At 36.6% G+C, this 16,072-nt stretch overlaps 1 protein-coding gene across 2 annotated transcripts in view; it reads right to left on the bottom strand.

Moving 5' to 3' along the window:
• Positions 1-6,865: 6,865 nt before the first annotated feature.
• The window catches only part of LOC115239562 (dual specificity tyrosine-phosphorylation-regulated kinase mbk-2-like), a 45,442-nt gene continuing 36,235 nt past the window's right edge, over positions 6,866-16,072 (bottom strand). For both annotated transcript variants that reach the window (XM_029814160.1, XM_029814161.1), the window contains exon 3: positions 6,866-15,258. In XM_029814160.1, coding sequence (XP_029670020.1) covers positions 13,741-15,258 — 1,518 coding nt within the window. In that variant the 3' untranslated portion in view covers positions 6,866-13,740. The remainder of the gene's footprint in view (positions 15,259-16,072) is intronic.

Genomic DNA, 16,072 nt, shown 5'->3' with positions numbered 1-16,072 from the left:
TTAATAGGTATGTTTAATTAATACCGTTATTTATCCTATATTTTAAAATTTATCAATCGCGTATCATAAATTCGACGTTTGTATATTGATGATTTATGGAAATATATATGCTATTTTATCGTCCTTTAATTCCAAAGTTAATTTCTCAAGATGGGGATTATCAAATTAGTGGAGGGCCGTTTTTTCTTTAAGCTTTACCGCGAAGAACATTTCGATGCACATAAAAAATAAAAAAAATAAAACAATCATCCATTTTTTCCCCCATTTTTCAAGCGCGAAAATTCCGTTCGCATCTCATTTCTTATTTTCCTAGCGAGAGAAAAATAAATCCGCCCGCGCTCAAATTTTACGATGACACCATCAGTTCATCAGTTAGAAATGTCAGATAGAAATTTCCGCCAACGACAATCATTTAGATTTAATACCTTGGCGTGAAGCCCATCGATGGTCCTCATCTCTCAAGATGTCGTCGATTGCGACAACTTTATGCGCGCTCGCTGATTATTTAGTGGGACGGCGTCAGGAACATCCGGCAAAAAATATAGTATGTGCTTTAGCATGATTAATAATACTATTTTTGTGCGTGTAACATTATGCCAACGTTATTTTACATTTATTTTTTTCACTGCAGTCTCCAAATCGATGGATAGTGCTTTTTTAAATATTGCTCGATGAAGATAGATTCAATAAAAAAAAATTAAAAAATATCTATGTATCAAATAAATTTCAAATAAAATACTAAATTAAATTAAAGATATCAAAATGATATATATAAAAATAAAGTATATAAAAAATAATTTTATTACGGAAATAAATCTAGGTCAATTATAAGTTTAATGGTTTATTACCTTTTGGAGAATGATTTCCTCTAACATCAGCAGAAAAAAAATCTCAGCATTTTAAACTTTATTCGCGGGGTCAAATCATTCTTGACTCCGTTTCGCAGCTGAAAATCGAGGAATTAAGGGTGATAAAGTACGAGCGTTTTAACTGTCATAAGCAGCGTTTATTTCATTTCTTAATCAAGTCAGAGCAATTCTTTAAAAAATCATATTCGCGCTGTCGTGATTCGCAAGAACGCGTTTACAATTGTATGCTGTTTGCGGATAAGGAAAGGGATAAGGGAGGATAAATGGTGAAACGATAATGTATCTTTACATGTGGGATGAAATTTTAAAAAAAAAAAAAAAAAAAAAAAAAAAAACAAGCATTATCGACCTGAAACGTCGTCATATATGCATGATACAAAATGATATCAAATAAAAACAATTTACGCGTAATATATAAATGCGAATAGCAGTAACGCGATAAAATCGAGAAAGAAAAATGTTTTATTTTAGCTGGTCATATTTTTTCTCAAAAATAAATGCCTCAAAAATGCGGAAAAAGTTAAATTATTAATTTGCACATTTTCTGATATTAAATTTTAAATTATTAAAAATTTGTAACAAAATCGTTAAATATGAAAGATTTTATTTACAGAATTGTCATTTTCTTAATTTCTAATTTCATAATAAAGTAATGGAAATTCTTATGTTAGTAATCGCTAAAAAAAAATGTATTCTTCCCACCGGATAACATTAGAATTAATTGTGCTTCTCCGAAATCATTGGATGTATCGCAGCGGTACAAGTAAACAAATGCTCGTACATTAACATAACTTAAAATATAGGAAAAGTCTTGCAGTCGATTAAATAAAACGATACCGCGAGAAGACGTTATCGTAAATTAGACAATAGTCTCGTTGCTTGAGATCAAGGACACGAGAGGTGTGTAAGAAAGGAAACGTATATGCGAAGGAATAATAATCAGTATGTACGCGACGCGCGTACATATGTGTGAAATGGCCTGTGTATATCCATGTATGTGTATATATGTGTATGTATGCGTGTATCTTGGAATCCACCCAGGTAATTGTGGCAGCATTCTTTCATTCGAATTTTACATCTTTCTCGCAAGAGAGCTCTTATATACACCCGCAGAAATTGTCATTGTACGATAAAATCGGGATTTTATTCGCATTAGAAGACGCGATATCAATCAATAATAAATATAAAAATCCGGCATATATATTTTATAATATTAAAATATGTCGAGCCGTGGCTTGTTGCAAAATTATCTTGATTAAAAAATCATCCTCCTATTGGTAATCAAAATAAAAAATGGTCGGCTAGGAACAAAAACAAGATACACAGAGTTCGTAAAATTAAAATTGTCCTGAAATTATCTCTCTTACAATACTGACGAAAATCAAACGTGTATGTAAAATTTTTTTAGCGAACTGTGCGTTTTATCGGAGATTGATTTTACAATTTTTATATAATAAGATACGGCAAGGGCATACAGGTAACAGCGTATAATTTAGTCGGGATACGCGAACGCAAAAAGCATGATACCTTTGGATAAAATACATAACGTCTCAGTGCAGACGACACTCAATTTTCGCTGTACGTTTGAAAACGAATTAATTTTAAATTTGCAAAAAACAATTTTTTCGCAACAATTCGAGAATCGTAAAATATGTAAAATAAAATTAGCTTACAATCATATACAAAAATCACACTTTAGAAAATAATCGTTTCTAATCATAAAATTAATTAAAATTTAATAATCTAGTAATTTGTTTATATGATATGTGAAAAATGATCTTTAAATGCGGCTTGTACGCTAAACCGCAGTTTCCAAGTAAAATACATACATACGCTAAAGAAATAATGAACGTTAGAACGTTAGAACGATATTGATCTTGTAGTTCGTCATGTTACGATTTACGGATTTTTTAAGAGTATAAATCTCGGATCACACAATACATTATCGCTGCGCGACGACGATTCGCAACTACGTTGGCTATCACAATGTCCATCGCGACCGCAGTAAGAGGATAGTTTTAATACGCACTTCGTATAGCTTTCCAGAACATAAAGCTCTGCGTTATCTGGATTATACGCTTCGATTATGCACAGAATTATGCTAGGAACAAAGCGACAGTGACATTATACAATAATTATGCCATGAACTTGTTCTGCAAAGTACACTGCAGCGGTAAAAAGATGTGACGAGGAGAACGCTTAAAAACTATGGATTGTAAATGAACGTGAAATTGTGTGTGTATGTGTATGTATACTTTTGTATTTGTGTGTCGCCAAGTTTTTTTTTTCACAGGCACGTACATACGTAATCTATAATACATTTTGAGAGCTAGGAAACGGGGGTCCAACGAAAAACCCATTTTGGTTACGGTAAAAACTTCGGGCTTGCCAGTCACCAATAAGATATACAGTGACCGAGGAACAACGATCAAGAATTCTTCGTTGAATACGAAATAAAACATAACGAAAGGCCGGCCGCACTGACGTCGATTAATTTTACACTCTGGTTAACTCAATATTCTCTCACTATGTTGCTCTACAGCTATAGCTACAATCTACAAAAGAACAGTCAATCGCTAACCAGAATTAGATTGAACATTTTTATAAAAATTTTCAAAAGCCGAAATCTGTGGTGTTTTAAAGATTAAGAGAAGAAAATTTTTACATTAAAATTTGACCTCTCTAAATATCTCTCTTCCTTCTAAATTCTCGATAGTTGAATTTTGCTAAAAAAATTTCAAGCGACTTTAATCAAGTCGTCAGTGCAAGCGGGCCTTAGAACCCCTTTATGCGCGCGATTTTTGCTATATGTCACAACACGATGATTGACAAATTCATAGCACAAATACGAAACTAGTACGATATAAATTTTATCTCGAGGACAAAGAGAACATTTATTAATACAATCGACGATAACAACATGATTGTCAGCTACTTGATATTTACAATTTACTTGATCCGAATACATTTAGCAGATATATGTTTTCGAATGCAGATCGAAATTTAATTTGTAGACGAAGTTAATTATAAATTATCAAATTGTATTTAATATCACTATAAAAATCGTTACAAATTTAATATCGTTACAAAAAACGTTAGAATTATCGTATTGTGATAAAGATAAAAATCGGTTGCATAAATAAGGCTCTATGATACGCGATTAATTGGTCGATCCCTTCGGCAAAAAGAGTCGCAATGAAATAAATATGCAGCGGGAAATACGTTGTCTCTTCTGGTCACTAAAAGCCAGCGTTAATCTATTAGTTAACCAACATTCGTTTTCCGCTTTTATTCTTTTTCTTATCAACTATATCGTTATGTTGTCTAGAGATCAGTTTCATCGATTGACACCAACCGCGATTAATCAAATTCTCCTTTTCCACAAAATGTCATGCTATATTCTTATATATTAAAAATTATTTATTTCAATTGCATGTTAATATATTTTTCTTTAAAGCAAAAAAATTTATTTATACTCTTAGTTATATTCAAATATCTACAGTATATAAATTCTGGAATCTCAAAATTCTGAAAGAAAACTGTGTCCTTTTTTATGACAACTCACATTACGATCGAGAGAATCGATAGAATCGAGGCTGAAATCATCCGACATATTCGTGAAAGAAACCGATCTTAAATTCCTGCTTAAGTGACTTAATACAGTGGCCTGCTCTAAAATCACTTAACAAGTACCTCTATCTGCGTCGTTCATTGCACGCTACGCACATGCCGCGGTTGTATAAATGATCGTGTACATTTTGGAGTTGACGAACATTCGTTTATTCGGCTTCTTTACGACTAGTCATCGTGTGCGAGCCGAGCCGCGATCGCATATGTGAGAAATGCATCAAATGCAATTTCAAGTATGTCGAGCGTGTATATCGCATGCCGGCGTGAAAATCCTCGGTCCAAAAACTCCGTTGGACACACGCGACTAACCGGTTAACGACCCTCGATCAATCGATCATTAATCGCCGATCGATAGGACGACACGCGCGACCGTCCGCTTCGCCAAAAGCAATTTTCCACGCAATTTCCCCGGAATCATCCAGCTGCAGATCGTATCCAATGGATCGTTATTACAGAATAACTGGTCGCATTATGGAATAATCCGACGGTTCTTAGAAGCCGTAAGTGAGTCAGCGTAACGAATCCATTAGGTGAGACACTAAACGCAACATTGAACTTTGCAATTTAGCGCGTAAGTGAATGTAAATTATATGTATAACGCATTATGTCTCTGGTATAATACACAACATGCGCTTCGTTATTATAAATCGTCTTTAATATTCAATCGGATTGGAAGAATAAAATTCAAAGGCATAGAAATAAAAATAATCGTTTAAAACATGGACCACGTGAATAGAGAGATAAAAATTCCTAGCTATTAGACAGATGTAAAAAACGAGAATTTTTTTTTTTTTTTGTATTTGTAAATAAAATTTTCGAATGTGACAAAAATCGACCTCTCGGCTATTCTGCTTTCAAGATATATATCTACATCTTTTTCTTCGTAATTCGATAGAATGCGCATTTCCAACTTTAGCACAGTTTCGCATTGTTCATTGTCAGAGCAAGAAAGTTCGTAAAACACGAGCTGAGACTCGACTTTGGAATACGAGACTAGGATAGAAGGGAGGGGTTTGCGAATATGAGAGATTTTCACGCGACGCCACACGCAATCTGGCCCTCTCGCTTCCACGGGGTAAAAGTGCACACCGGCAAAGTGCGATCCATCGCGATGACATGATTAAGAGGGGTTGCAAAGGGGGACGGATCACGAAGCGAGAGGGTCGGCGTTCAACAAACTTTCGAGGCACCTGTTCGCTACGTACACGTATATACATGTACACGATGTATACTAAACGCGCATCCCTAATTTAAGTTTAATTTTACGAAAAACTCTTAACTATCATATACAAACGCTCACGCAATTATAATATATATACATTGTTAGAAACGTGATACACAGTCTCTCGTCGTTTTATTCCGCAGTTCGCGCTCTTTCTCTCTCGTTATTATTATTTCTTTCGCCGATTATTCTGCGCTTTTATCACTCTGAACGTTTCGCACTCTCTCTTTCTCTCTCTTTCTCGCAAGATGATTATTAATTCTTAATTGGTGATGTGGAAAAATTCGATACAATTGGCAATGAAGGATCTCTCAGATTCCTTATTTCTTAAATCTTTATTCGAAAAATTTTCTGGCCATAATATTAATATTACTCCCTTTTATATTATCTAAGATCTACATAAAAATAGGAGGAAAAATAAAAAAAGAAAGAAAAATTATCACGTTGAAATAAATGCTTTTAATTATTTATTTATTCGCTTTGCATGCATAAAGAAAGAAAAGACAAAGTTTAAGCGCTCTGAGAGACCCATATACCTTGTTATGGATTAAGATGCTCGTACATAAATTGATACAAGAGTATACGTATAATATACAGGATATCCCAGATTGGATTGTGTGATTAGTTTGAAATCGATTTTTCCTTTTTCTAGTCTCTCATACAATCGCTCGTTCATTTCTCTCGCTTCGCGTTGTCTCGATACGTTCATATACGATTAGTCTCGAATATACCATTTTTCCGGTTATATTTCACATCCTATTAACGTCTGCGGTTAAAAGTTTACCACAACGATCCTCGAGTCGAGGTTGATCGCCCTCGATCACCGAATCCCGTGAATCTCATCGAGAGAATCCGATACACTAATCGAGCTATAAAGTTCTATACGTTGGATTTACACCGGTCGTTTTATGTTCGTGTACATGATTTATGTTTCGTTAAACATTCATGCTCGAAATTAATAATTTAAACAACGCTATGAATGACGTTAAAACGCGATATTGGAAACTTAATTTATTTGTCAGAGTCACGTTAGGTATTATCGAAGGAAACTAAATTATGGAATTATATTATATAGCAAAAATTATTTATTTACGTTCGAGATTCAAACAAAAATACCGAAGAAATTTGCCACAAATATTTCGTGTTTTTTTTTTTTTTTTTAATTATAATCCACAAAGTAGCAATGTACACGACATGTATATTCGAATGTACGTATATTAATAAAGCTATTTGTCGTTCCTAATTCAAAAACGACAATACGTATCGAGCTCGCGTTTGACAGACGAACTTTTATAGAAGTCCCATAGGATTAATATACTAGTATTGTACGATATGTTACTAGTATATGGATTCTGTTTTATCGCTGTACTTTACCTGGATACTCTATATCAAAAACATGCGTTTTTCTCTCATCTGTCACACTTACATCAGCACACCCATGCACATCAGCTTCTTTTAAATCTGCGCTCAACTAAAATAATTGAAGAGGCAATCAGCAAATATGTATAACGCGCGATATTTCTAAGATAATTTATAAATTAAAGATATTAAAGAAACATCGTTTGTGAGGATTAAAAGGAATAAGATCACCGTGAATTTTACACAAGTGCAACGGAAATGATCCGTGCGTCTTTTTACATTATGAGAAATCTCCGAAACATTGCAAATAATCGGAACATACAGCTCTAAATCGGAAATCATTCGTGCTTATATCGAGCGTTATAAATCTAGGATTTATCTTGTTGATGTCACAGAATGCGTTGCGTAAATAGCGAGAGAAAGCGTCGGATCTTAAATCCAGAAGCAGAAAGACGAGAAAAATAGGAAAGGTCGATTATTATCTCGTGCAGCTCTCCCAAAGAACAGACTTTACGCAATCTTCCTCGAGATCAGTCGATGACAATTGGCGAGTGGCTTTTGTGTCGCGAAGTTGCATAGGCAACCGGGAGTGTTGTAAACGTGAATCACATTAAAATAGTGAGGAGATAAATTAAGAAATAGTGATTAGTTAACACGTCGAGTGCCGCATTCAACGCCGCAACGTTGAATATTGTTGATTAAATTTTGTCAGGGTATGTGTTTGGATTACAGAAACATGTAACGTTTCTGTAATCGGAAAACACAAACTCACAGTATTTTACGTCCGTTAACACGTATATCGTAATTCCAACATACCATTTTTTCCAGCAGAAAAAAGATTCGATTTCGTTACGACTGCTGCTTAAATGTAATATAATCATCCGACAACAATCAAAATACGATCTATATTTAACAAGAATATAATAATACGAAAAACGCCCATATTTACTGCAAGAAATAATGATATAAGTTTGAAACTGAATATAAAATTATGCCAGATAATTATTACGAGTCAGAGTCCTTTGTTGAATAATCGTTTATTATCTTCAGTTACTGTCCGAAATTTTTATAAGCAATCATAAAATATACAGGTATCTAAATATTATTTGTTTTTTCGAAAAAATTTATCTCTAATTATCGCCAAGAGATATTTATGTATATACAATATTTTTTTAATAGTACTACTAAATTAATAGTAGTATATTATTACACTATTTTATTTATTACACAATGTACACTTAAGCGCATTCGCGAATGCAATCTTACTAGATGTATAATAGTAATTTCTTTGCATGCAACATTAGCAAATCGTCGCCGGCACTCCACATGTTAAAATTCGCGACAAATGGGGAAATGGAGACTAGGTAAATGCATAAATGAGCCAGCTTGTAAAAAAAGCGTGGCGCCTACCTAACAAATTATCGGCAGTGATAGTCCGATCTCGGCGCAGCAAATTATCGTCCAAATATTGCACGCGCTGATCGTCGAGACCGATCAATACGTGTTGTTCTTTTTCGATCGACTTTTGGGACTCGGCGGAGCAACGACGGATTACGGTTTTACTTTTCTAGGATTTAGTGAGAAGCGCCGGTTAACACTTTCACGGCCAGTCATTATCTTTCGACGTGATTAACTTTTTCAAATGCAAATTGCGCGATGCGATAATCTCGATGTCCGACATAATTGTTATTGTTACGGACGAACTGAAAATCTACAAAATAATATTGCTGAAAAATTAATAGGACTATATACTATTATTACTGCATGCTAAATACAAATACAAAATAATCGGATGTGATTCATTCGCGTTTAGAATCAATTTAAGATCAAGAAAATCCAGACTTGAAATCCCTGTCACAAACATCGTCTCGTGTTTTCCAACGCATCATTGGACCGGATACTCAAAGCTGAATCGATATCCAGTATTTTTATTCACTCGGTCATCGAAAAGAGGCCAAGTATCGACCGTAAAACGTAAAAGGCCCACTTATATCCCTTATAAATAATGTTTGTATTATTTATAAGGATATCTGAAGCGATATATTTATATAAATATACCGATACCTTTGGAGAAGGTATTGCATCGATACTCGTTCCTCGTACACCGATAGAGTGAAAGAGTAGAGGGCATCGATATTTTCGCGTTAGTATTCCTACCTACGACAGGATTAAGCTACATCGCACTTTACAAACTCATCATTCGATACATCTCGTATATAATATGGTACTTTACACACACATGTATATATTTATCTACATTCGTTAGTATAAATCCCAATACGCCTAAATTCCATATCACAAAGACATGCCGTTCGGTCTATCACGATTTTTTTATAACCGCCGCCGATCGCTCATCCTTCTCGAACTTAATCGACTTCGTCGCTGCTGTCATTGCCGTTGCATCGACACCCTTTTCGCCCTTTTCTATATTATTTTTTTTTTTTTCGTCGCGTTTTACCTTCGTCGTCATCTCGTCACTCATCCACGCTCTCAATTCTTACGACTGTTCGCCACGCACGTTTTGTCCGACTAAATTTAGCGGTTTTGCATCACCGGAGTCATCGCGAGACGCGTACTTGCATTGTTCGCAAACCCGTATGTTATCGCTCTGAAAGCTACTCTGGTGTACAAATTGCTCGATGACTAAACAATCGACCACAAAGTAGCGCTTGAAATAACTCGGGAAAAATCAATGACAATGGTAAGATAAGAAGTGATAATTAAGGCGCGTTTAACGTTTAATGAAGGATGCTATCCAAGAACAAATGATGCATATTAATTATTCTGCGTTGTGAGCGCAGCGATATATTTATACTTGAATGGAATTATATAGGAAAGAATCGATTACCGATATCAAACAGAAGCGAGTTGCGTTTTGTCTTTGTATATCTATATAAATAAATATTTAAATATCATTGCTTAGATTTTTCATTAAAATAGTCATACACAGTAAAACGAGTCTTGATTCTGAAAATATGTCTCTAAGGTAGATATGATCTATCTTAGGAACAATATTTTAAAGTCACTTCTTTCTTAAATAAATGTAACAATTTAAAAAGTTCTCCGTTTCGCAATTACAATTTACCATTTATAATTCTAATTACCATTGATACGTAAGTTGATACCATTTTATATATACATATATATATTTAAAAATAACTTTTATATAAAAATTATTCATATATTGCGCTACATCGCATTCTTTTCTTTGAAAATAATTATAAAAGCTTATTTCTCAATTTTATATATACATAAACCATCCGTTTATTATCAGATCTATAAAATATCGATAATAGCGCGGAACTAAAGTCACAGGACATTCAAATCTTTTAATCCGCGCGTATGAGCAAGAAAATTCCTTTCATTTTCGGACGTGGTTTTTTGTTACGCGTTCTTTAAACCGGATTTTCCGCTGTAAAGACGTGACTTGTAAAACTCAATCAAATGTACCTGCGGGAGAAAAGAACATGAAAGACGGATGATACGCGAAAAAAGAAAATTTTTACCGTGGGCGGTAACCGCGCGAGGGAAAGAAACCGAGTCGTTTTCGTTCCGATTTAATGCACATAGCGCGTGAATAATAAGCGCCGAGAAGAGAATGCAGAGGGAAATTAATCCAGTTAGTCCAGACGGAGACGAGAAGCGCCAAGTTAATAAACCCCATGCGCGACCTCTTCGTCGTAAATTGTGCGTCACGCAGTTTATCGCGGATAAATGTAAGCGAACTATATACGCATAGTCACGTAAATATATATTTCCCCGACGTTTCACTCCTATTAATCGACAGTGAAAATTTTCTCGCAATGAGATCTCGCTTTTAATGAAATACGCTTCAAAACTGACCGAAATTTAGAATCGGTTGAAACTCTCTAACAAGCACTTATATAATTCATCACAAATGTCTCGCGGCAAGCCGAATATTCGCTCAAGTTTCGCAATTGTGGATTCGTATAATGAGAAATTTGATACAGAAAGTCGCACAGCTCCACATCGTGTTTTTAATCACAATAGCAAGAAAAAGGCTAATAAAAGTCTAACGCGCAATTTAAAATACGCAATTAATTATAGTAATTGCGTGCATCATAAAAAAAACATCGAATGTTTTTATTCATTCCAACAATTGAAAGAATGTAAATATTTAAATCATATGCGTCTAATTAAGGTAAATATACTAATACAATGATAATTAAACTCGCGTAAAATACAAAAAAAAAATGTACATAAAATTTACAAAACAAAAGTTACAAAATATAAATGTATCGCGATTCTTTTCTATATTTGTAGAACATTCTTAATAATATTCGTAAATGATTCAATTGATCGAACCCACAAATCTTGCGATTTATAGTTTTCACTCAAATTGGCCTTTTATCAAGTTTATAGCGAATTGGACATGCTAATGACATAATGATATATTTTCCTCACAAAATCACATGACTCGCGATATCAAAAGAAACATTTATAAACTGATGACGCGCGGAAAATCAGCATCCCTTTTCGCGCCTTTTGTGATCTAAGTCAATCTTATGATCCAAATTACGCTATTCAGTTGAGCATGTGCCACCCCGTTATTAGATTGCATCTCTCGCGAGCGAGTCGCTATATCTGTTTACCTCGCCAGCGGCGTCGCGACGCACCGTGTTGATATATCTAACTGTACCACGTACGTCCCATCGAATCATCCGGGTTCCCTTGGCACATTAATTATCAAGATGTTTAGTAATGATAAATAATCGTGATGACAATTGGGCATTAATTATAAATCGGGGTTTATATGTTAATATATATCAGAATTGGCGATTCTGTTCGATATCGTCATTGTCTTATCTCGGTGTAATCAGTCGCGTCGGTTCGCTGAAAAAATATGATGTTGCAAGTAGGAATGAAAATGATTCGTATATCTCGCATCGTAAGTTTAACAGTAATTACATACATCTCTGTATTTGTGCGTCTCATCAATTAGTCGCGATTTCTTATACTTAACAAAACAGATTTACTGTTTTAAATATCCGACATTATGTTTTATCGGACAAACAACGTTGCGAAATGCAGTCGAGGGAACGAGCATAAATGAGTATTTCGAATTATCATCAAGTATTGTCTCTCGTTATTTTTGCTTCCGAAATTCATCAGAAAGAAAGTATTGCATCCTATGAGTCCACTGTATATTCCGTACGCAAAGGATTCGACAACAACACTTTGAAACAATTGTACACATTGATTCGTTTTATATTTTATTATTATTCCGATAATTTCTCGGACATTTCAATAGAGTCCTCGAGATATTGTCGTAGCGAAAATTCGCCTTCCACCGAGGCAACCACATGTTTTCACCGAAAGCAATAACAGCAGAAATAAATCCTGTAACGAGTGGATCAAAAAGCAACGCGAAGCGACGTCGGTACGATTCAAGGTACCAAACCTTACACAACGAAATAAGTGAAACCGTTATAACGCCAGCGAAAAATCCGCAAAATTGAGTCTTTTTGTAATGATTGGCTCATTTTCTTAGGAAAATCTAAGTAAAGATATCAAAGATATAATATAAACTTTTAAGCACTGTTGTTTTTGATCCAATATTTGCAGTATGCGATTTTTGATAATCACAAAATTTGTTCTCGATAGTGAAACTCTGTTTCGATCTTTACTCAAATTCTCAGTCACAAGTTAATATTTCTTTTAAGATTATACTAGAAATATTATGCAAATCTATTGTTTTGTGTTTTATTTATATAATGTAACGTATAAAAGATTAAATATATTCCTATGAAACAGAATAAAACATCTAATTACGTTAAAATCATATAAATTATAGCAATCCTATGGTATGTGTATATAATTTATATTAATTTTTATTGCGATTGTTTAATTTTGTACAACATTTTAATAAAAATTAATTGTTCCGAAAATTAAAAAAATACGTTTTGTTAATTTTTCAAGGCGAACTTGAGTAAAAATGAAAATTATAGTTCCGCTATTGAGAACATAATTTACGACTGCAGAAAGTAGAATATTGCAAATATGGAATTACATAAATATCATAAGTATTTAAAAGCTTATACTGGCCTTGACTTTATTATCCCTTACTTAGACGAAACTTTTCGTTTATTTTCAAATCACCGTTATTTCTTTCGTTCAATTGAGATTTTCACGATCGTTATTCCTTTTCGGAATAGTATTTCAGACTCGGGTAATTCGACCAAATGTTCAACGCGGGTTTCAAGAGGACATTTATTACTATATTTTTTTCGCACGACACACTTCATAGAACGGGTCTCTCATGATCTCGCCAGATTATAACTATTTCACATCCCATCTACAACTAGTCACATCGGCGATTGTAGAAACGCAACGTGAATCACAGCGGTGAATCCGAGATCGTTGATGAGAGGACCACCCTTCCTCTCGATCTTGAGTAATCCTCGACATTAAGTCAAAGAGGCGATACAGATTAAATGTCGTCCGAACGGCAGGCAGCAAACCACAGCCGAGTTTTACGTCGGTTAACCGATACCGGATCATCCTTATCCTTGCGTATTCTTTTTATCTATGAGGAAACCGCGCGATCGTTGGATAGGAATTACTCGTTAAGAATAGCGCCGAGGACGGCAATGAGCGGATGAGTCGAAGAAGGGAGAAAGGGTGGTCTCGCATCTCGGCCTATCGTCTCAACTCCTCGAAACTCTCCTGGACCGCCGGATGAAGTGCCAATACCACCCGGCTGAAGCCGCTCGAGGAGCCGTGAGAGCCGTAATTGTCATGAGACGTGCCGTTATTATTGTGCTGTTGTTGTTGCGTTTGATGCGACTGACGAGCGCGCTGCGACTTCCCGGTCGTCGCGCCGTCGACGGAATTGAGCGATTGATGACTGCTGCTCTGGTTCGCTCGATGATTCCCGTGTAATTGCGACTCGGATAGACAACCGTAAGATCCGATGGGGTAAGAATCAAAGATCGTTACCGGCAATTCGCTCGTGCGCTCTCTCTGCTGCTGGCGGTCGGTTTTGCTCGCGGGGATATCGCCGGTTGCCGCATTGTTACCGCCTTGCAACTGGCTATTGGTTTTGCTGGAGCTCCTGCTACTTACGGAATTGAGCGATTGATGACCGCTGCTCAGTCCTCCTCCCGCTGTACCCCAAGTGCTACCATGCAATTGGGAGGCGCCATACGACGAGTAGCCCGCATAATTGGACACCACGTCCTCCACTAAGCGGTTTCCTCTTTGCTGGCCGGTCGTTTTGCTCGTGGCAATATCGTCGCTGGTGTTATTGCCACTCTGCAGACAGTTAGCCTTACTGGAGGAACTTCTGCCGCCACCGCCACCACCGCCACCACTGATGGAATTGAGCGATTGGTGGCCACTGCTCAGTCCTCCCGTCGTGCCCCAAGTACTACCGTGCAGTTGGGACGCGCCGTACGATGAATAACCCACATAAGTAGACACTACGTCCTCTACCAAGCGGTTTCCCCTTTGCTGGCCCGTCGTCTTGCTCGTGGCGATGTCGTCGTTGGTGTTATTGCCACTCTGCAGACTGTTGGTCTTGCTAGAACTCCTGCTGCCGGACGCGGACGTCCTTAAGGTGGGTCCGCCAGTGGTCGCGGGCTGCGCCGACGTAACCGCCGGTAGCGTATCGTTCTTATCGCCCGGCGGCCTCGGCAGTCGACGGCGTAGCCACGGATGCCTGAGTGCCTTGTTGGGCGTCATCCGGTATTCCGGCTCCCACACGAGACAACGTCTTAAAAAGTCCAGGAACAGCATGTCATCGCAGCCCTTGAGGGCGCGCTCGAGATCGTGCGAGCCCGGCGGACCACGTAGCTTCCCTCGTCTCGACAGACCCCCGCTTAGCACTGTCGTTCCGTCCGGCATCGCCGTCGCGGTGCAGTACTTCGGGTAGCCCTTCGAGCTGATGAACTGGCGCGACCTTTTCGAGTTCTGTAGCAGCCGCTGCGGCGGCATGCCCAGCATCTCGATGATACACGCCAGCTGGTCCGCCTCGTCCTCGCCCGGCAGCAGCGGGAAGCCGGTAAACAGCTCCGCCAGGATGCAACCAAGGCTCCACATATCGATCGGCATACCATATCTTGCACCCAGTATTACCTCCGGTGCTCGGTAAAAGCGACTCTGGATGTAAGTATATACCCGTTGATTTTCATAGCAGCTCGAACCGAAATCTATCACCTGAAACATGCGAAACGGTTTTGTTAATACGCAGAAGTAGATTAATGCAATTATAAATGATACAATTAATAATTACATAACATTTAATAAAACATTAAATCGAGAAATGCGATAGCTTATCACGCTCTCTGAGTGATATAATAAGTATAAGCTTTTTCTGAATTATATAGTTTAAAAAATATAAATATATTAATTGATATTTAATTAAATATTTAATCAGAATTTTTTTATAATATCGGTTTTGGCAAATCTAAATTTTACGTTTTTCTGAAAATAAAATTGCTTTTTTTCCGGAAGGAAGTACGATAATATATTTGCTATAGAACGCAGTATACATATATCTATTATCGATTTGTGATGTGACATGTTATACTACTATGTGCACGTACATAGAATTACTCATGAGAATCGATTAAATTCGTATAAAGCTCGGGTTCTTTAATTATTTCTACGCACAAAGACGGCGATAGAGTGATGGCGCAAAGCGAGATGCACATACATGTATATCTGTTTCTGGTTCGTTGTAGATATGTGGCCCGCGTAAAATAAGGCGCGTGTATCGTTTATGATGCACCTGGCAGCGAACGTGTCGAAGTGACGGTCCGATAATTTTACCTCACGTTTATCGAACATAACAACGTTTCAGTCACAACGTGCCTCAGTAACGATGCATAATCGCACAGTGCTTAAAAAAAGCACGTCTGCGAGAGCCGCAAATACCTTATATCGATATCTTATATCGTTTTATTACATACTTCGTAATAATATTTCTTAATTTTCAGAAATAATATTTAATTTATATATATTTTAAATA

This window comes from Formica exsecta, unplaced genomic scaffold (assembly GCF_003651465.1).
Source record: "Formica exsecta isolate Colony F162 unplaced genomic scaffold, ASM365146v1 scaffold385, whole genome shotgun sequence".
Lineage (NCBI taxonomy): Eukaryota > Metazoa > Arthropoda > Insecta > Hymenoptera > Formicidae > Formica > Formica exsecta.
The sequence above is the reverse complement of the archived record's forward strand: the minus strand, read 5'-3'. Positions and strand labels throughout refer to the sequence as shown.